Below are 22,242 nucleotides of genomic sequence, written 5' to 3'. Positions count from 1 at the left end.
AAAACGAAAAGTTCTATCTTTGCTCTTTCTTCCCTTAAATTACCTGATTTTGCCTCATAGAGGTGATCTTTAGGCTCTATCAGTAATTAATCTGTAATTTGGCTTGAATCTGTCTCTATAAGAGTTGGCTGTACAACTATCGTTGTCTTTCTTCCTCGTATCTTTTTTTGTGAATACTGTTAGGCACATAAGCGGACTTCCAGTAAATCTTATTTTTGGTGGTTTTCATCTTTGCTTTGGATAACTCCAACACATATCTTCTGTGTCTCATTTAAACCAGCACTTCCTTTCTCCCCTCTCTGGTCCTACCTCCCCAAGTGTTTGCTATTCTCAGTGCTTTCAATCCATTTAGTGTTTTACGGTTGCCAAACATCTCGTAAGGAGTACATAAGTGTGAGCAGTCCAGCCCATTGGGCACTTCTCTTACCTGAATCCGTAAAGCATGTGTAAACTATGCTACACAGCAGCCAGAAAGTCATCTTAGAATCTAATCATCTGTCGTTCTAATCTCTAACTTCTTTTGGCAGTCATGCCCACCCCTACAACCACACACACACTTTTTTTTTTAATCTTTCTTAGTTGTACATTTTTTGAGGCAAAAATCAAATATCCTTAATATTATTTTCTTTTCTGATCTTCTGTGGTACTTTTTTATACCATATAATACTATTTTTAAATGTTGATTTGTCACTCTGATACCACCTTATGGCAGATTGTATTTAACATTTCTATTTCTTAACTTGACAAAAAATTTATGTTCTGCAGCCACAACTAGCTTGTGTGCTCCTACAGAACGAGAATCATGTCTATCTGCACCCATGGTAATTCAGATTGGTACCATACATAATAGGTATTGCTAATGTTTATTCCATCACTATCAGATATTCGTCTTAGTAGAGTAGTAACCGTGTGTAATTGAGCCTTGACCCTCTGGTATACAGAAATGAAGCAAGTGATTTTCCACTTCGAACTTCTGGCTTCCTTTTCTCTCTTAGTTAATGTCCCTAGAGGTCGGTCTCCATAACCTGCACCAACAGAAAGATGCTGAAGATAACCCAAAACATTGAATACTTCTGAATACATTTTGCATTTTCTTTGTATGTTGTCGAAGATGGACATGACCTGGGAATTCAGTTGAAACCAAGCAATAATCACATCATAAAGACTAATTCAAGAGCTCAGAAATTGTCCCTGGCTCCTTATTCCGCCTCTGCTTTAGAGTGCTCAGTGGCTTGCACTCTTCTCTGTGGACAGATGGCCTGGTCTCGGACTGAGGAAAGCACTCATGAGGCAAGATTTCTCCCATAGCGATTGTTAAGTACAAGATAGACACCACAAAAGATTTTTCTGAAAACTATGTTGCAGAGAAGATAATGGCTGTGTTTAGAACATAAATAAAGAAAATAAGCAGCAATTTTGAGAAATGACCGTAAACTTGAAATAATGTATCCAAATAAAAATGTGAATAATCTAGCCAGGCGCGCTGGCTCACGCCTGTAATCCCAGCACTTTGGGAGGCTGAGGCGGGCAGATCACCTGAGGTCAGGAGTTCGAGACCAGCCTGACCAATATGGTAAAACCCCGTCTTTATAAAAAAATAAATAAATAAAATAAAATTTTTTAAAAATGTCAATAATCTAGATAACTGTGATTCGGGGGAAAATATATAACTCTAGGGATATTAATTTGTATACTTTTCATTTTTCAATGTACTTATAAATGTTTTTAATAGGATAAGATAGATTTTTCAATAAAAATGCAAAGAATGTGGATAAGCGATAATGGATTGAAAGCGGTTTGGTTCATATGCCATTAACTAGATTGGCCTGACTTTTGGAATTTCACACTAACTCTTCTTTTCTTTTTAGGTTGCCTCTTGGTGCTGCCTTGGCCGTATTTGGCACCCAGAATGCTTCATTCTGTGACGGTCTATTAATAAGGTTGCCTTGCTAGAGTTTGGAGCAGGGCCTCAGGTAGGTGGCTTTTATCATTATATGGCATGACTTTCAAAGTGATTAATTATCCAGTTCCTAAATACTATAAGATACGATATTAAAAGCTTTGAAAAGCATGCCACATAATAAGCATGCCACTTACGATCTTAGGGTCTATCAGTATGTACTGTGATCAGCAGGACTTCAGTAATAATTATGGTCGAATGGGAGGCTTGGAACACTAGCAAGGAGCAATCTTCCTCACTCTTTGCACAAAAACACATAGCTGCTGTAAAAACTCATTTGTTCCTGTTCCCCAGAGAGCCCACAGATGAACTTTTAAGCTCTTCTTTCTCTAAATCTGGCTCATTGATACACTATCCCATGTTGCCCTTATATCTTTTTTTTATTTTTTTTTATTTTTTAATTTTTATTTATTTATTTTTGTTTCCTGGGAAAGATCTATTACCTATGGGCCGGTGGAAAGGGGGATTAGACTTGCTCACAAGGATGTGGCAGATGCTAGAATAAGGAACCCAGTGCAACAAGAGCAATTTGCCAGCATTGTTGGGAAGAAGACACATACAAGTATCTAGATTTCCCAACCTGTAGGTGCAGCTCAGTGTCACAGAATCAAGGTGTAGCGATACTTGGAAATTCAGGCACACATGGATTTGGTACCAGGTAAGTCTGTCAGCACGACCTTCAAGATAGGGTAGAGGTTGAGATTCCAGGGCCCTCAGCTCTAGGATGGGGAGAATGCGGAAAAAACAATTGTGGCTGTGCCAGATACCAGGGGATGGGCTCCTAAACTCTTCACTGAGGGTAGATGGGGGAAAGGAGGCCTTGGGCAGGGTTTCACAAGATACATGAACAGAGCTTGACAATCGAATTAAAGGTGCACGAATTAATCTGGTGACAGTTTTCTATAAAAACAACATTCTATGGAGTTTAAGCATCAACATCAACTTAGCATTAAAATTTTAGATATCTGTATACTATAATTATTTTTTTAATAAAAAGATATCAGTGGTTCTTTAGTGTTAGGACAGATTTTTTTTTTCTACTTTACTATAGTTTAAACTTGTTTTAATGAAGTTGTTTTTTAGTAGCTAGAAAAAAAAGTGATTATTTTTATTTAGCCAAACTATATTTGTGCAGGTTTTCTTCTTTTTTATTCTCCTAATCTGTAATCGGTTGAAACTCGTCTCTGATATTTTAAACATGATCCTCACATTTTATTTTCACATGAAGAATATTCTCTTTTAAAGATTTTGAATTTTACTTTGTTCCTTGTTCCTTCCTGTAGAACTTCACTGGCTGTTTCTAAATGATAAATCATGATCAATACAGGTTCCATGTGCTTAAGGAGCTATGGAACAGGACACTTAAAGCAGAAGTGTTCTGAACATTCAGGCTGGCTAAGTGCTGCCAGGTTTGTCTCTGTGCTTGGTGGGCTCTGGGTAGCACATGCCCTAGACTCCCTGGCTTTTGAGGTCTGCCGAAGCAGGCGATGCCTTTCCTGGGGACATAGAAGCAGTACGGACTCCCAAGTGGTGGTGTTGCTTTCCCTAAGTTCTTACCTCTCTGCCAAAACAAACTAACCATGTATTTCTATGGGGCTTGTCTTCTGAGCTTGCTTTATAGCCAATTTGAAATTTTAGGAGACCTGAAACATATTTACCTGCTAGCTTTGATTCCTGAAATTACCTTAAAGGGACCACAGTTCTGTTCAACAAGTGTCTATCAAATGTCTGCCACATGCTAGGGCACTGACCAGTGCTGGGGATACAAGGATGAGTAATAGCCTCCCTGCAGATGAATTTACTGTCGCTGGGGAAGAGCCATGTTAGACATTTCAAGAATTGCTTTCCAGTCCATATTAAGGGTAAAAGGTTTAGAGAGGTAAGGCTTTCAAGGTCATTCTTGATCAAGTAGAAATGGTCAAGGAATATAGATAACAAATCTCTTCTAGTTGTTCTACCCCAGGGTGTACATGGGGTCCTCTGGAGGCAGAGGAGAAAGCGGCTGCCCCTGATTACAGTTTTGCCTAGAACTAATCCTGTTTACCCTTAACTGTGTGGGAATAAATAGAAATGGTTGTTTCTAGAAGTGATTTTGTCCTGGACATCCACATGGGCATAAGTTACAGAGGACAGATAGATGGCATGTGCACACCTGAACCAGACTGAATTCTGTTTTCATTACATTTTGTAGTGCTACTCAAGCATCAGCACGTATACATTTATGCCACAGCACAAGCCCATCTTTAAAGTGCATTTTACTTTGAGATGGCTTAAAACTAATTTTCTGCTTGAGCTTTTATAGCTGAGTAAAACTTAAATTTATAGCTAAGTAAAACTTTCTTTCTTTAGTGCTTTTCTTATAAAGAGTCTGAGGTCTATGTGTTTGAATTTATAGAAAGATTCAATATGGTGTTTGACAGTTCAAACATGACATCTGGATTATTCTGTATTTGCGATTTTAACAGCATTAGGCAATTAACCATACATGAATGGAGGCATGTTCTCCAGTCATTTAGGGTCCTTCATTGTGAACATTTTTATAGTTGGTATCAAACATTTTTGTTGTACCCCCCAGAAACTTAAGGGGTTAATGGTAATAAGATCAAGAACTTACCACAATTTGGGATACATGCAGTTTTCAGATTGAGCTGACCTGTGGGCTACCTACTTTGTAATCAGAAGCAGATCACCAATATTTAGGAATGTTTTATAAAAAAAAAAAAAAAAAAAAAAAAAAAATGCACAGGAAATTCTCTAAAAATAAAGTATTGATTAAGCAATTTTACTTTGCTTTCAGATATAATTGCCCTTCTTTGCTGTCTCTAAGGCATCATTGCTTCCCTTTTGCACAATTTCTTCTTCATTTCCTCTTTGCAAATACTAATGGCCCTATGTGAAGAAAATGAAAATATCTCAGTGTTGTACCATCCACTGTATTTTTAAATCTTTTTATTTTGATAAAAATACATAATCATAGGGAACCCCCCACCACCACCCCACATAGCAGTGAAAATGAAGTGCTTCTAAGTTATGGATCATTAGAAGGGAGCTTTTAGTTGAGCGAGGTGGTTCACGCCTGTAATCCCAGCACTTTGGGAGGCCAAGGCGGGCAAATCACTTGAGGCCAGCAGTTTGAGACCAGCCTGGCCAACATAGCAAAACTCCCATCTCTACTAAAGATACAAAAATTTAGCCAGGTGTAATGGTGTACGCCTGTAATCCCAGCTGCTGCTGAGACTAAGACATGAGAATCGCTTAAACCTGGGAGTTGGGGATTTCAGTGAGCCAAGATTATACCACTGCACCCCAGCCTGGGTGACAGAGCAAGACCCTGTCTCCAAAAAGAATAAAAGGTAGCTTTCAAAAGAGAAAAAGAACTTTTTAACTTAATGTGGTATTTTTGCTCTATGAAATAAATAACCAAGGAAAATATGTCTGGATTGGGAGATAAAATTCATTTGATACTCCTTCTTCACTTGGTTATCTGTTCACTTTCTCTGGGTACTCTAGAAAATGAGTGACCTGAAAAGGAACATCCTACCTGTACAGATAAGAGAACTGATGTTGGGGTTTCCTGATTCCACTTTGGAATTCATTGACTTTTTCCTGTTGGTTCTTATAGACAGGCCATTGCCCCTCACTTCTCAATTAGTTTTTATTATCTGTATACTAAATATAAAACATTTCTAAACATCAGTGAGGCTAATTTTTATGGTAAATTTCAAAAAGATGTTCTAGAGCTATTTTAATGAATTGCTCAAAATGAGTTAAAAATATAAAACACAGTAATTCAGAAAGGGCCTCCTTATTTTTTATTAACTTTAGTTAACCATGACATTTAATTCAGGAAAGTAAATACTGTAGTTTTCCACATTCTAGTTATAAAATGCATTTTTGGGGACCTGCTATAACTCAGGCGAGTTAGGTGCATGTCTTGGCTATGTCTCCTGCTTCTCAGTAGTTGCTCTGGCTCCTTTCTGTTACCCTCTGTAGGGACCAGCAGCCCATCTGAGAGTCTCGTCCTTTCTGCCTCTACCAGGGATTAATGCAGGCACCAGGCATATTTTCGCTTTGGAAATTTTTATTAGAAATGGGAGCCAAATTAATGGTATCTACTTATATTAGTTGATTTCTTAGTATTAACATTAGAGAATGTGAATGCTTGTTTTCTGAGGCAAAATAAGTATTTTTAAAAACCTTTTATTATAATTGCTATTGTTTTAAGACTTTTCAAATAGCTGCTTAGTTTCAAACAAAATACTGTTCTATTAGCTTATTCAATTTGTTAGACCACCTTGTGTTCATACTACATTATGTTTGACTTGAATATAGATATATACAGTTGTCCCTTGATATCCATGAGAGATTAATTCAAGGACTTCCCTGGGATGCCAAAATTCACAGATGCTCAAGTCCCTGATATAAAATAGCATAGTATTTGCATATAACCTATGCACACCCTCTCATGAACTCTTCAAATCATCTCTAAATTAGTTATAATACTTAACACAATGTAAATACTATGTAAATAGTTGTTATGCTGTACTGTGTAAGGAATAATTACCAAAAAAAGTCTATACATGTTCAGTACAAGTGCAGTTTTTAAAAAATATTTTCAGTCTGTGGTTGGCTGCGTCCATGGATGCAAAACCCACAAATACAGAGGGCCAACTATAAATTGTCTTATGTCTATTACGATGACTAAGCAAGCCTGTAGGTCATTGTGGTGCTGGTAAGCACTTGCCCTGTTTTAATTTTTTTCATTCATTCAACAGTTATTTTAACTGCCTTTTATGAGAAACAACAGTGAGTAAAACTGGCATAACCTCTCTGCCCTTGTACTGTCTACAGTTATTTTTCATTCTTACATTATTTTAAGATAGTTTTTTCCTGTTATTTCTCACAAATAAGTGATTTTGCAGACCTATGGAAAGTGAATGCTATAAAAATTTAGAAATCATACAGAAACACCAAAGTTGTTTCTTAAAAATGTTCTAAGTATACTGTTGCCTTTACCTCAAAATTGACTGCCTTCAGTTGTTATCTTAGTAATAGATTCTTTCACATCATTCAAAACTCTCTTGTGTTGCATTCACATCAGTTACCATTTTAAGAACTGGTAAGTTTCCTTTTGCAACCTACTTTATTTACTCTATATAAAAAACCTGATTTAAGGAAATTTTTGACATTTTCTGTGTTACTTACTAAAGACATCTTATTATTAGCATAAAGGAGAATAAAACTTTGATGTTGATGGTATTTGCCCTTAATTAGCTAAATCTTTGACTTTTAAATATGAAAGAATTATTGATGCAGGTAAGTGAAAAATTCACATCTCTCAGCAAAATGTTTATCAGAACTATGGAAGCAGTTTCAATACAGGCCTATTCTTTTGCTGCTATCTCATAGGAATTGATTTTAGTAAATGACTCATTTTTGCTTGTTACTTTTCTATATGAGTCACTGTTTTAGAATAATGTAAAACATCGGAAGGTAAACCTGTGTGTGTGTGTGCACAGACACGCCATGCTCTCTCTAACTATTGTTTGTGTAAAATTGCCCTGGGAAAAAATGCCTCTTCTGGAACCAAGAAAAACTAGAAGGGTATTCTAAACTGCTGTTCATCTTAGAGCACTTTGATATGGGCATATGTATTTTCTACTTTGGTTCACAGTTCTTCAGACCAAGGCAAAGAAAAATTTTCATCACTCGAAAAGCACAATAACGTTGGCCGAGCGCGGTGGCTCACGCTTGTAATCCCAGCGCTTTGGGAGGCCGAGGCGGGCGGATCACCTGGGGTTGGGAGTTCAAGACCAACCTGACCAACATGGAGAAACCCCGTCTCTACTAAAAATGCAAAATTAGCCAGGCGTGGTAGCGCATGCCTGTAATCCCAGCTACTCGGGAGGCTGAGGCAGGAGAATCACTTGAACCCAGGAGGTGGAGGTTGCGGTGAGCCGAGATCACACCATTGCACTCCAGCCTGGACAACAAGAGTGAAACTTCATCTCAAAAAATAAAAAAGAAAGAAAAGCACAATAACCAATCTTTGATGAGTTTTGTTTTTGTTTTTGTTTTTTAAGTAGAAAGGAAAAACAGATATAAAACGAAGTTTTGCTGCACTTTTCAGAATAGTGCTCCTAGTGCTTTTTAAGTTTTTCTTAATACTATACAAGAGAATATACAGATAATTTTTTCTAACTTTCCAAATATGTTTATATAAATACAAACTGTATATTTGTATTATATCCATCCAAATAATTATTTCTAACCAGTCCTGATTTCTTTTTTGGGGGGAAATATTTAACAGAACTTTGAAATTATTTGACGACTCCTAAGAACTCAAAATAGGTTCAATTTAAGGAAATTAAGAACTTTGAGATTATATTTTAGAATAACAAAGTAGAATGACTGGTGTGTTATTTTATTTTAGATTGTAAAATATATAGCATGGGTAATTTCTAGACTATTGGAATATGTCACATGATACATAATTTTAAACTGTGTTGAAATACTTAGATGCTAAAGTTTTTATTGTAAAATGCCATTGAACAATAAGCATAAATAAAGATTTTATGAATGTATTTGAGATGCAATAAAATATATATGGATTGGAGAAAAAAGGAAAAAATATATAAACTTACTGTTTACTAGTTAACTTGGGTTTTCTGTTTGTTTCTACCCAAATTGTTATCCACTCAGAGGTATTAGCTATTATTTTACATTAATAGTTGTTTAAATTATTAAAAACTGACTTAATAAACTGTCTTTTAAATTTTTAAGTTCTAAATTTAATTCCTTTTGGATATTTGGGATATTTGGCATATTTGGCAACTCTAGAAGAGAAAATAGGCACCATCCCCTCTTCTGGTCTTTTAAGTATAGTGACAGGATTTATCCACTTGCAGATTGGTTTGCTAACCTGCCTTGTCATAGAAAACAGTAGAATAAAAAGGTGAAGTCGTGGTTTTAGGGCATTCATCCCTTCTTTACCACACAAACGCTGTCAAGTTGTTCTTCTACTGTGGGCTGCTCACCTTAAAATGGCAGTGATGGTAAACACATCCACCTCTCAGATTCATTGAATTCCAGGGAGATAATAGAGATGAAAACACTCCACACGTGTCAGGTATTTATATTCTTAAAATAACAATACCCACAAAATGGTCTTTCATATCTTTAATTACCCTACAAAAAACTCAGTATGTGCTCTGGGCAAGTAAGTATTTATAAAGTTAATTTTATTATTTTGTAATTTTGATGTGCAGAATTCCGTTCTTCCATTTATGCATGTCCTGTGCTTTACAAAAGAATGGAGCTTTTGCTTTAATGTTTAAAATATCTTTTATAGGTCTAAATTTTTGGTTTTCTTGTCTTTTAAGCTATAAAAATAATGCTGCTTTCAGATATACCCTTAGTATTTTTATAATGATGCTTGAATGCCTTCTTTTAAATAATTTATTTAGACATCATCAAATTCTTCAAGTATAAAAATTTTATTGCAGGGGACATTTTTAGATTGTTGTTAAGAATTTGAAAGTTATTTTTTTTAACCTATCATTAACATGTCCTTTTGTTATTATACTTTAACTATTTGATTTAATTTTCCCTTTATAATCATGATTTCTGAATGTTCATCTTTAAAATATTCTGAGTTTACTGATCTCTTGTGCCTTGTGCTCTCTACAATAGATAATTCTAGATTATTCTGCCTTTTGACCATTATTCTTTTCATGATTACTTGTACGATCAAGAATTATTAACAGATTTTTTTCCTGTGTATGATCTCAGTCTACTAATGATCATGATACTAATACACATTTTAAGCTATTTTAAGTGTTTTCAACAATGACCTCTTAAACCAAATGATGCTTTCTTCCTAACACCCCCTTCTTCTGCAGCAAATCTATATTTAACTTCTCTTGCATGCTTTTGAAATCTAGAGTGCAGAGTTGTTGCTACATTTCAGCCATCCTTGCAGCATTCTGAAAAATAAATTGGCAGGTGTTGCAGATAGCAAATGTGTAACTCTGAGAAGCCCCAGTTGTGCTAGTGTCCACAGTATGGGTGTGAGTGCTTTCACCAGGAGCCTGTTGTTCTTTGGGTGGCTCCAGATGTACCCTCCAAAAGGGGCCTAAGTTTGTCACTTCCATAACATTAATAAACTTAATAAAATTTTGATCATTTGGTATATAAGCAGTAACCCTAATACACATTTCCATCAGTAAGTTAGAGTTTAAAAATAAATAAATGAATTTTGGAAAGAAGTGGGGAGTCATTCAGCATCACAAATTGCTATTGATCTAGGTAATACTATTTTACTTTTTATATATGCATTTATTTGGTCATGTAAATGTGCTTAGACCTAAAAACATACATAGTTGGTGAAAATTAATGCATGACTCATAAGCAGAGTATGGAATGTAAGCATGTGCCATGAAACCGCAATTCTTTTATCCTGTATTTTCCATCATTTATACACTGGTTCCGTTTAGAGGATAGTCCATTTTTACTTTTTTTTTCATAGATTGGCCAAAATGGGAAGGATTGGATTCCACTCTCTTCCACGAAGAGTCAATGGGACTGGCTAAGATCAAAGTCTGAGGCTTTTTCCATCTGTAATCAGGTATGCATTAAACTAAAAATCACTATAATTCTATGCATGCACCTTTAAAGTATTTGATTGATATGCATATTATGAATATGATCTTTTATTAGATATTGAGCTCATAACCTTATCCTATAGTTTGAAATGCACCTGTGATAATTAATTTGAGTTTTGTAACATACTAAAATAAAGTTATTATCAGCCATGAAAAAAATTTCAGCTGGTCTTAGAAAAGTGTAATATTTGAAATCAGTGCAATCTTCCATTGCTCAGTATGTACATCCAAAGATAACAGAATTCATTTGTTACTCCATATTGATTATCACCAATTTTAGTACAATCAAATGTTTGTATATTACATATTGGTGCACTTCTAATAATTTTTTTTAATAACTTATAAGTTGTTTTTCTTAACTGGAATTCTCTGCCCATTATAGTTAGATTTTATAACACAATGGCAAATATGACCAGTCTTTGAAGTATTTTCAAATATTAGTTATATACAGGGATTTAGATACTTTGCATTCCATGTAGATTTTACAATTGGAAAATGATCAACTTGTTTCCCATGATGTTTTAAATAGGTGCATGAAAGTATCATGTTAGGAAATCAAATAATGAAAATTAAAGTTTGTTTCCTGCCTTGGCAGAATGCTTTATACCAGTTTGTAGCGTCATTACTGGTTACAGAAGAATAGCTGTATAATAGATATTTCTGAGGGAGGCCGAGGAGCTAGCTTTTAAATGAGGATATAACAGAAAAAGAGCAAGAAGTCCTTGAGATCCAGAAAATCTAAAACAAAAGGAGCATATGTTAGTGTTAGTAATGTCAGTTGCATTGTGTTAATGTCACTTTTAAACTGCAAGGTGGATTTTTAGACAGTTTGAATAGCACAAAGCCCTTGCCTGTATCTACCTAATAAAGAAAGACACTTGAAGCAAATACTGATTAACTTACCCATATCAAGCGAGTGGATAAATGCTGTATTTTGCCTGTTTAGGAACAGCCTTTCCGTTAAAATACAGTAAGACCTATTGTAACATACAGTTAATTTTACAAAAATGTAGCTATTTAGAGCTCCTGTGAAAGTATGACTAAAATCCGTGAAAGTCAGCCTAATAGACTTAGCTTGTGATGGCAAGTGTCAGTGTCAGACAGTCTGATGTCAAAACACAGATGATATAAGGAAGTTGGTCTTCTTTTTTTAAACATGTAATAGGATGGAAAATTCAGTTGATTAGTAGTTGCTAACAGTCATTTAGTCATATTCAAGTTTTCAATTAAAAAATCAGACATTTTTGAATGAGGTTGCAAGTATTATTTCTACAGTCTCTTAAAGGTACATCACAGGCCAGGTGCAGTGGCTCACGCCTGTAATCCCAGCACGTTGGGAGACTGAGACTGGAGAACTGCTTGATCCTGGGAGTTCAAGACCAGCCTGGGCAACATACTGAGACCCTGTACCTACAAAAAAAGTTAAAAATAATTAGCCAGGCATAATGGCATGCACCTGTAGTCCCAGCTACTCGGGAGGCTGAGGCACTTGAAGATAGCTTGAGCTGGGGTATTCAAGGCTGCAGTGAGCTGTGACTGCCCCACTGTACTCCAGCCTTGACGACAGAGTAAGACTCTGTCTCAAAAAAAAAAAAAAGAAGGTGCATCACTCAACTAGCCTTCACAAACATTGAAGAACTGGAACTTTGAGGAGTTGGTTTTCTTACCCTAAGAAATAGAGTCTATAATATTTACTATGTTTTGTTGGATTTTTAAAGGTTTTAATTCATTTTTGAATTTTTTGTTTAAAAAGATATACTCCTTGCTGTACAATATGTACATTTCATTCCTTTTTGCAGCACCAATAACAAATTGAAATTCTGATACACCTTTTTACCAGCCTGAAACACCTCTTTGAGGATGTGTTGTATGCTAAGTCAGAGGTCCACACAGGTCTGTTGCACAGGGGTTGCAGGTGTGTCCAAAGGCCGATGCCCTCAGCTCTCAGGGATGCCTGCTGACTCCAGTTTACCTACTAACTTCAGTGTGCCTAAAATTTCTGTGATGTGAAAAACAATGAGGAAAATTATATTCGCCATGTCTTTCTCCCAAAATGACAAAGAGCCATGCTCTTCACTTAATAAAACATCAAAAAGTTTTACTGTTTGAAGAATTCGTATTTGTTAGAAAGATGAATCATTTCTACTCTTGACTCAGGAATCCCTCAGAGTATGATGACACTGGTACAATGGTTAAATTTTTATTTTGGGTGGTGCATTCAACTCTTTCAGGCCTCTAGAGTTTCTGCTGAAGTACCTCTTCCACAGACTCGATGGTTCATAAGATGCCTAAAAGAGTTTCCAGTTGCTTATTTATCTCTGTTTTCCTACAATGCAGTCTGACTAGAGCTGATGTGTACAGATCAAACTATTTTTAGAGACTGAAATATTGGCTGAAACGTTCTTAGTCAGATTTATGTTCTCTCATCTTTTGTAAAAATTGAAGCTTAATGCCACGACTTTTAGAGTCATGTTTTGATGCTTCATGAGAGTTCCTGAAATCACTACTGCTATGCCTAAGTATAACATGTGTCAAGTGGAATTTCAGGGTATGTATGAACTGTTCATTCTGAGCAATGCATTTCTATGTATTTTGACAAATATAAAGAAACCTATGGGGTTTCTAATGTAATGTAATGATATTACATTAGACCAGCTGAATCCATTTTATTGGTTTCTTTTTTAATTCAAAAGCATCACATAGCAAATAAAATTTTTAAAAATTGAGTTTAGTTACAAACTAGTTGTTTCTTATTTTTTTTTTTCCAGTCCCTTTTTGCTTTCTTTTACGACCACATGAAACTTGAGAAGCCACCTAAAGCTATATCATTTAGTGGAGTTGGGCAGTTCCCAAGTGTCCAACAAGAAGGCCTGGTTTAGGCTGCGATGGCCACTGTCATTCCTGGTGATTTGTCAGAAGTAAGAGATACCCAGAAAGTCCCTTCAGGGAAACGTAAGCGTGGTGAAACCAAACCAAGAAAAAACTTTCCTTGCCAACTGTGTGACAAGGCCTTTAACAGTGTTGAGAAATTAAAGGTTCACTCCTACTCTCACACAGGAGAGAGGCCCTACAAGTGCATACAACAAGACTGCACCAAGGCCTTTGTTTCTAAGTACAAATTACAAAGGTATTAAACTCTATTTGTCTTTCAGATTATATTTTCTCTTATGTTGGCTATTTGAAGCCATTGTAAGCGTATGTATTTGTATACACATTTTTCAGCTGATTTGCAGAGGAAATGTTAAGTAGATTAGACATTGGTTAGTTTTTAGTATTCTAAATCACATACTTTTATGTGTTAGTGTCTTTGGACTTTTTAAGATAAAATGCTTAATGAGTAGAATTTCCATTTGTAGAAAGAAATTACGACAAGAAAAGGGTATGGACGTTTACGTGAGTATATTCAGTCTTGCTCATTTGCTTTTGTAATGATAGCTGAAAACCAGCAAAAACTAAAGTGGCAACTTAAATGGCTCAAGTTTTGCAGTAATTAGGTATATTAACTATCCTTGTGGTATACATTAAGTTAAAACAGTTTCCATTACTGAGGGAATTCTGTGTTAGCGTAGTAGTTTAGTTTCCATTTGAAAAGTGAATACGTGCCATTTTTGTCATGATAATTACTTATAGACCGTATCTGTGTTTAAAGGCACATGGCTACTCACTCTCCTGAGAAAACCCACAAGTGTAATTATTGTGAGAAAATGTTTCACCGGAAAGATCATTTGAAGAATCACCTCCATACACACGACCCTAACAAAGAGACGTTTAAGTGTGAAGAATGTGGCAAGAACTACAATACCAAGCTTGGGTTTAAACGTCACTTGGCCTTGCATGCCGCCACGAGTGGTGACCTCACCTGCAAGGTATGTTTGCAAACTTTTGAAAGCACAGGAGTGCTTCTGGAGCACCTTAAATCCCATGCAGGCAAGTCGTCTGGTGGGGTTAAAGAAAAAAAGCACCAGTGCGAGCATTGTGATCGCCGGTTCTACACCCGAAAGGATGTCCGGAGACACATGGTGGTGCACACTGGAAGAAAGGACTTCCTCTGTCAGTATTGTGCACAGAGATTTGGACGCAAGGATCACCTGACTCGACATATGAAGAAGAGTCACAATCAAGAGCTTCTGAAGGTCAAAACAGAACCAGTGGATTTCCTTGACCCATTTACCTGCAATGTGTCTGTGCCTATAAAAGACGAGCTCCTTCCAGTGATGTCCTTACCTTCCAGTGAACTGTTATCAAAGCCATTTACAAACACTTTGCAGTTAAACCTCTACAACACTCCATTTCAGTCCATGCAGAGCTCGGGATCTGCCCACCAAATGATCACAACTTTACCTTTGGGAATGACATGCCCAATAGATATGGACACTGTTCATCCCTCTCACCACCTTTCTTTCAAATATCCGTTCAGTTCTACCTCATATGCAATTTCTATTCCTGAAAAAGAACAGCCATTAAAGGGGGAAATTGAGAGTTATCTGATGGAGTTACAAGGTGGCGTGCCCTCTTCATCCCAAGATTCTCAAGCATCATCATCATCTAAGCTAGGGTTGGATCCTCAGGTTGGGTCCCTAGATGATGGTGCAGGGGACCTCTCCCTATCCAAAAGCTCTATCTCCATCAGTGACCCCCTAAACACACCAGCATTGGATTTTTCTCAGTTGTTTAATTTCATACCTTTAAATGGTCCTCCCTATAATCCTATATCAGTGGGGAGCCTTGGAATGAGCTATTCCCAGGAAGAAGCACATTCTTCTGTTTCCCAGCTCCCCCCACAAACACAGGATCTTCAGGATCCTGCAAACACTATAGGGCTTGGGTCTCTGCACTCACTGTCAGCAGCTTTCACCAGCAGTTTAAGCACAAGCACCACCCTCCCACGTTTCCATCAAGCTTTTCAGTAGGATTCTGGGACATGGATTTATTACAGAAATATATGTATAGCCGTGCCCTAGATGACCATTTTTATTTTAGTGCCTACTTTAAAACAGTATAAAAATTTCTGCTTTTGTATAATACAAATTTTCATTAAGCCAGTATAATAGAAACTAGCGTTTAAAACGAGCTTTGGAACCATTTGTGTTCAGTTATGTTTACCTGGGTATTTTGTCCTGATTCACTGCCAATTGTCATATTTTAAGAGGTTTTTTTTTTTCCCTATAGGAAAGCCATTATTAGTGGTAAACTTACAAATCCCATTTTCAAATTACTTTTAGATCTTATAATTTTCATTGTTGTCTAATAACAATGGCTCCACCTTTTGACATCTGGCTCATTAAAAAATTTAGCAATAGAATGTAAATTGTATAAAATGCATGTGAATAAGTCAAGGTTTAAAATTTTTTCTAGCTTCTAAATGCATTAATAATCAAGTGCTTCAAATGAATTAAGAGTCCAGTTTAGGGGAGATAACAGATGTTTCTTAGATACACCATAATTTCAGATCAGTGTATTTTGAAGACTCGCTATTGTCTAGCTAAAATATTTGCCATCTTTATTATGAGCCTTTAAGGAAAACAACCCCTAAATACAAAGCACCAGTATTTACATCAGAAAGAGACTTTATAAGGTGACATGGCGTTTCGTGTCACTTAATAGTTGGTCCTAAATTAGTATACAGGATATTTTGTTGTGTTTCATCCTTCTTAACATGCCATCTTTTCATTTAATAATAGTAATAGTGCATGGCATTGGAGTCTTCAGAGTCAGTGTCTCTTTCGTCTTTTCCACCTTTCCTAGCCAAGTGGTGGGTCAAGTGCAGCCAGCAGTTTTTTTGGATTGTTGATCCATCGTTAGTCCATAATCTAGGGCCATTGTGGAACTGCAGCCATGAGGTGTGTTCATCCCAGAGTGGACTGACTCAGCCTCTGTGGGTGACAGACTCCTAAGCAGGAAGATAGATGGGAAGCACATGGTTACATCTGGGAACTATCTAGGGATCATGGCCCTGGTAGCCAGGATTAAAAACTGGACTTTTCAGAAGTAAAGTAAAAGCATATCGCTTGTATCTCTTCTTGCTGAATTTGATACATTTTTCTTTCCCTTAAGAACCAAAAGCAGAAAACAGAAACAACAGTCCTACCCCCAAGTTATCTTTCTGATTCAATATGAATCTTTCCTTGCAATTTTTTTAGATGGAGAATTTGAAGTTAAATGCATTAGAAAACTACCTGAGGAACTACCACAAAGGTTTAAGTGACTAGAAATATGTGCAGTTAAATCCCACTTTCATGCATCTGTGGGCAGTGGTAGGAGTGTTGCAAATAAGTTGAATTCGTAGAGGGGAAGAAAGTAAAGTAAAACAAGACTATCTTGGTTACCATGAAAATAACAATTGAGAACGTTATATTCACTGAATAATTATTATAGGCTTTCTTCACGTTAGACCACCAACAAAGTCTTCTTAAAGGTCTAATTATTGTATTTTTCTAAGGGTCAGTTGGGATATTAACCTAAGAAACATATCTAATAAGCACTTGTTAACACCTTATTTTGGGACCCTCTCCGTTGGGGGCAGGGCAAGGGTGGGAGGTTTATAGAAGAGTATATATCTCTTTAAAAAAACAAAAAGAAAGAAAAATATTTCTGAGCACTCATTAGCCCTATATGGAAGCTTCTTTCCTTTTTGTAGGGCCAGTTATCACTGCAGATTGCAATGTTTACCAAGAATTTTTAAAAATGAGTGCAGATTACTGAATATAATACGTTATTTAAAATATTTGGGAGTAGTATAATTTGTGGAGAAATGTAAATTGTAATAATGTAAATGGGGGCTTCAATATATATATATATAATACACACACACACATATCGCACTTCATAGAATCAAAGTTGCTCTCTGAGGGAGCTTTGGCTCCTGATATTTTATCATGCTCCTATATTTTTTTAATCCTAGGAGCAGTAGTTTTTATACTTATTTAAATTTTATTATGAAAAATTGCATTTATTAAAAAAGTGTGTTCCAAAGGCATTAAAATTATATATGTTAATAAGGAAGTACATTTTTAAATTTTTCAAACTGCTCCTAGCTTTTGGTTAGGAGAATATTTGCTCTGAAAGTAGGCTCTTCGCTCTGCTTCACTACTGCTTCCTTTAGTTTCTATGAAACAGATTGCTTACCTAAATCTTTAGTTGAATGATTAGTGTTCAATATTGCTTTAATCACCATATGAAAGGAAAAGAATTGGTGACAGAGCACAAATAGAAAACCTATGTTTAAATAGAAATCACAAATAGCAAGTGTGGAAGCACTACTTTTATTCTGTTTAAAATTTACTTAATAAATCATCACATTAGTGAACTGAGACATTGGCCTTACTAGGCTGTATTCACTGCTAACTTAAAAAAGGGAGTACCAGAATTTATTAAATAAAGCATTTTGGAAATGGGGAATAGCGCCATATATGTGTATGTATACATATATATACATATATATATATATGTAGGTATATATATGTATATATATATTTAGGTATACATATATATATATAGGTATACCTAAATCTCACCCTGCATGGAATTCAGATACATGGAGGCACATCTTTCAGGGCACCAGTGTTAAAATTGTGGAGTCTTAATTTTCAAATACACACCTCTTTGCCTGTTGCCGCCCCCACAGGCTTGAAATAACATTTCAGAGTAAGAGGGAATTCAGCAAATTTGTTTTTTAAATTGACTGTAGTGGTCACTAAACCCTTTTTGAGAGAATTTCTATTGAAGATGAGGCAGACTTCCTTATTTGAATTGCACAATGTTCTAATAAGGCTGTAACACAGAATTGGCTCCTTTTTTTTTCCTAGAAAAAGATTGTTTATTTCTATGTCAACTAGGTATGATTAAAAATGAGTATTGCCAATGCTGTTTTCATTCTCCAGTGGCCAGAATCATTATCCTTGAAATTTCTGGTAGTGCCTTAGCTTGGTTAAAAAAAAAAAAAAAGGGATTAACATTAAATAAACGTAGCTTAGAATTTGGACCTCAGACAAGATATTGAACCTCATTCAGTTTCACTTCCACATGTGTGTACAAATTAGGTCACCAAACACGAAAGTGTGAGTGTGGAAGGATCTTGGCACTGTAAGCAATGCTATCCATTGATGTATACGAGTACTCTATAGTTACTGATCACTGTTAAAACTTTCATTTTAAAATCATTACCAAGTTCAGTTTTTAAAAACTTCAGTTGTCCTGGCTGATCATGAATCACTCTTCATGCAACTTTTTAATTTCATTTAGTGTTCCTTTGAAGCTGTGTATTTTGGCCTATTTGTTGCTTCTGCTTGATTTTTCTTAGTCATTTGTGGAATATAGTGATATATTGTGTTAATTTGGACAGTAGCGGTTTTTAAAAACCATATACTGACTGAAACATGAGCCAGAGCTGATTGCTTTATTAAGCTAATAATGAATGTTAAAGAGTACATATTTTCAGGATCATTCATCTAGTGAGCAATACACATATTATAGGCCAATATTTTTTTAAAAAATAGAGCTTGGTCAACCTCTATACTACACATATTACAAGATATAGCACTTTCAAAATGAATCTAAACCTTTACAGAAACTTTCTTATAGGTTATGCCTTTTATTTTAAGACTTATTATAATTCGTTTCAAGTGCCATTAGATGATATATATCTTAGGCCTTTGATATATAATGCTTTGTGTACAAAAATGGTAGATGGTATTTTAAACAGGTACATTTTTACAGTGTTTTCTTATCAATTTGCTATATTGCACAGAATCAGTGTGTGTCTTTTCATAAGGTTTTACAATGGTTTATTTTTTTACAAGGTTTACGTGTCTCAAAGCACACTGTCTTCCCAGTACGTAAGTTAAAAAATACCAGTTCACCCAAGTTGCTTCTAGCCTACTGAGATCCAGGTGACATTGGAGGAGATTTTTTAAATGTCGAGTATTCGTCATTAGCAATGGCTGACTGTTAGTTCTGGTAAATGTGTGCCTAAGTTGAATTTGTCTTGTTTTTTTCACACTGTCAGCAGCCATGTCAACAACATAGATGGTCTGTTGTGATCACATAGATCTACATACATTGTATAGTTTTGTGCAAAAAACCCATAGAGAGTTCCTTTGGGATCATGGAAGAAAAGATTATGCGACCAGCATTGGTGAAGGCAAACCCAGATCACACTTAGGGCCTTTCTATGATGTTGTCAACCCTCTGAGGATGGAAGGCAGTGTCTTTTTGATGTTATCTAGACTAGAAATGACACAGAACTATTGCTAATGTATAAAACACTTCATTGTATAAGCTTCAGTGGTACAGATGAACCAGAATGAATGTTTTATCTTCTCAGAAACACTCCTTCAATATTATGTTGGATCATGCTGCTAATGTAACTTGGGCTACAACTCTTCATGGTGCTACAAACTTCTCTGTCTCATTCAGTCATATTTTTTTATCCATAGAAAAAGGACTACATTAGGTGTAAAAGTGTACAATATATTTTTATACTGTGACTTAATTTGTCATTAACAAACTTTTACACCACCACAACGTATTCATGTGCACTTGCAAAAGGAGATCTCGGACACGCAGATGTTACCAGAACAAACCCAGCTTTTGTCCACAAGGTGACTGTAACTCAGAATGGAAAGTGGGCTTTATAATAGGGTGTGGAGTGAAGAACATGCTGTATGTTACTAACAGCCCTTTGAATTTAACAAAAACTGGGAATCCATTAGGAAACGGATTGCATCATACCTGAACATAAGCTGGACTGCTGAAATTGTATTTTTAGCTAATGAAAAAGTGTTTGGACTAGTACTCTAAAAATGTTCTAATGATAAAGTTTTGAGTCAAAATAGAAAAGAAAAAAATCTGCATTCCAGGCTGAATTTTGTATATTTTTATTGCATTTGAAATTGCTATTCTGTGATATTGGGAAATCAAGTGGCTTATCATGTATATCATGTACTTAAAATGTATTCACAAACTACTGTTGTATTTGTATAAAATATAGACAAAGATCATATTTTTTGTGTGTGTATAAGCTCTGTAAAATAATCACATTATGAAGCTGCAGTGATACTACATTTTAAACATTCACATCCAAAGAAGCAGGCTATTTATTGTCCATATACCCAGATATAAAATATTAATTTGCTGCTAATTAAACAATAGTACTGCAGCTTCTTGTGGCCTACAGTGTTATGTTTGCTGTAAGAATAAGATATGTGAATTCCACAAAATATATGAATAAAATTATAGAATGGCTTTAGATAATGTAGATCTTCCTGAAATTTTAATAGATGATACTTTTCTATTTGCTATCACATTTTTTCTTCAAATTATAAGTATTTTCTCATTTGATAAATACAATATTCTAATAGCTGGCTCTAGGACAGAACTTTATTGTTGAAATGAAATGTAAAATCTAGGTTTTTGGTTTTAAAAGTTTTGTATCTTTAGAGGAAGGATAGATATTGTAAATTTAAAAAAGTCAAAAGACTGTGCATCAAAACTTTAAGTGAGTTTAGAATTCAAAAAAGGATATTAGTTGCTTGTTTCTGGGAGATAAAACTGGCATTTAGCATTTCTTTAACACTTATTGTCAGTACCATAAATTATTCTTTCAGAGTTTCCTTTGGGCTGTTTGCCTAAAATTTTGCCGAAGAAAGCTCCCTTGACAATTCATGTGGACCAAAATGGCAATTACACACATATCATTTCAGCTAAAACTCATCTGCTAAATGGTCAATGACACAGCTTCCGAGACAGATATTAATTCTAAAAATTTAGTTAATACCTGTCCAGGAACCAACTGTGAAATAATTTGTTATGTATCTCATGGCACCTCTTTCAGTATAATAGGAAAAATTCTTCCATTACCTTTTCAGCTTTCCTACTTTCAGAGGGGTAAAGAAAATGAACATAATTCCAGTTTGGCAGTTCCTTCCTCTTTTTCCTTGTTTAATTTCTGCAAATTAACACAACATTTCTATATTCTTAGAATTAACACTAAATATGTTTTAAATTCATATGAAATAGTCCGAGGACGTCACAGAAAGAATATACTTTTGCTCTTTTGCCTTACTTTTTCAGAATATGTCACTGCCATTCTTTGGAGGAGCTGGTTTTACCTTAAAGGAAATGGAAACACCTTTTCTCCGTGATACACTGTTAACAGCACAGCACATAAATCCCCAGGTTCTGTCTGCTTTAGAAAAGGAATGGCAAAAGAGCACCGTGCGTGATGGAGACTGTATCCATGAAGTAGTGCACAGAACATCTTCTTCACTGTATTCTTTGGCTGCCATTATTGCAGATGAAAGAGAACAGTCTTTTTTTATGTAAATAGGCTCACTTTGCTTTACTCAATAGATAGATACTTTAGGCCCAGCGCGGTGGCTCACACATGTAAGCCCAGCACTTTGGGAGCCCGAGACGGGTGGATCATCTGAGGTCAGGAGTTCAATACCACCCTGGCCAACGTGGTGAAACTCCATCTCTGCTAAAAAATTAGCCAGGCATGGTGGCAGGCACCTGTAACCCCAGCTACTTGGGAGGCTGAAGCAGGAGAAGTGCTTGAACTCAGGATGTGGTTGTTGCAGTGAGCCAAGATCACGCCATTGCACTCCAGCCTGGGCAACA

General features: G+C 35.8%; 1 protein-coding gene across 5 annotated transcripts in view; it reads left to right on the top strand.

Annotated features, from left to right (window-relative positions):
- PLAG1 (PLAG1 zinc finger) overlaps positions 1 to 17,199 on the top strand; it is a 49,973-nt gene extending 32,774 nt beyond the window's left edge. Inside the window, exons 2-5 of one of the 5 annotated variants that reach the window (XM_012463755.2) lie at positions 1,869 to 1,973; positions 10,488 to 10,586; positions 13,392 to 13,750; positions 14,273 to 17,199. In XM_012463755.2, coding sequence (XP_012319178.1) covers positions 13,509 to 13,750; positions 14,273 to 15,533 — 1,503 coding nt within the window. In that variant the 5' untranslated portion in view covers positions 1,869 to 1,973; positions 10,488 to 10,586; positions 13,392 to 13,508 and the 3' untranslated portion in view covers positions 15,534 to 17,199. Of the gene's footprint in view, positions 1 to 1,868; positions 1,974 to 8,689; positions 10,587 to 13,391; positions 13,751 to 14,272 lie in introns of those variants that run through there. The other 4 variants (XM_012463757.2, XM_012463756.3, XM_012463759.2 and 1 more) reach the window with 4 other exon arrangements.
- Positions 17,200 to 22,242: the final 5,043 nt, after the last annotated feature.

The sequence above is a fragment of the Aotus nancymaae genome, unplaced genomic scaffold, assembly GCF_030222135.1.
Source record: "Aotus nancymaae isolate 86718 unplaced genomic scaffold, 86718_ANA_hifiasm-v0.15.2.pri h1tg000036l, whole genome shotgun sequence".
Classification (NCBI taxonomy): Eukaryota; Metazoa; Chordata; class Mammalia; order Primates; family Aotidae; genus Aotus; species Aotus nancymaae.
The sequence above is the reverse complement of the archived record's forward strand: the minus strand, read 5'-3'. Positions and strand labels throughout refer to the sequence as shown.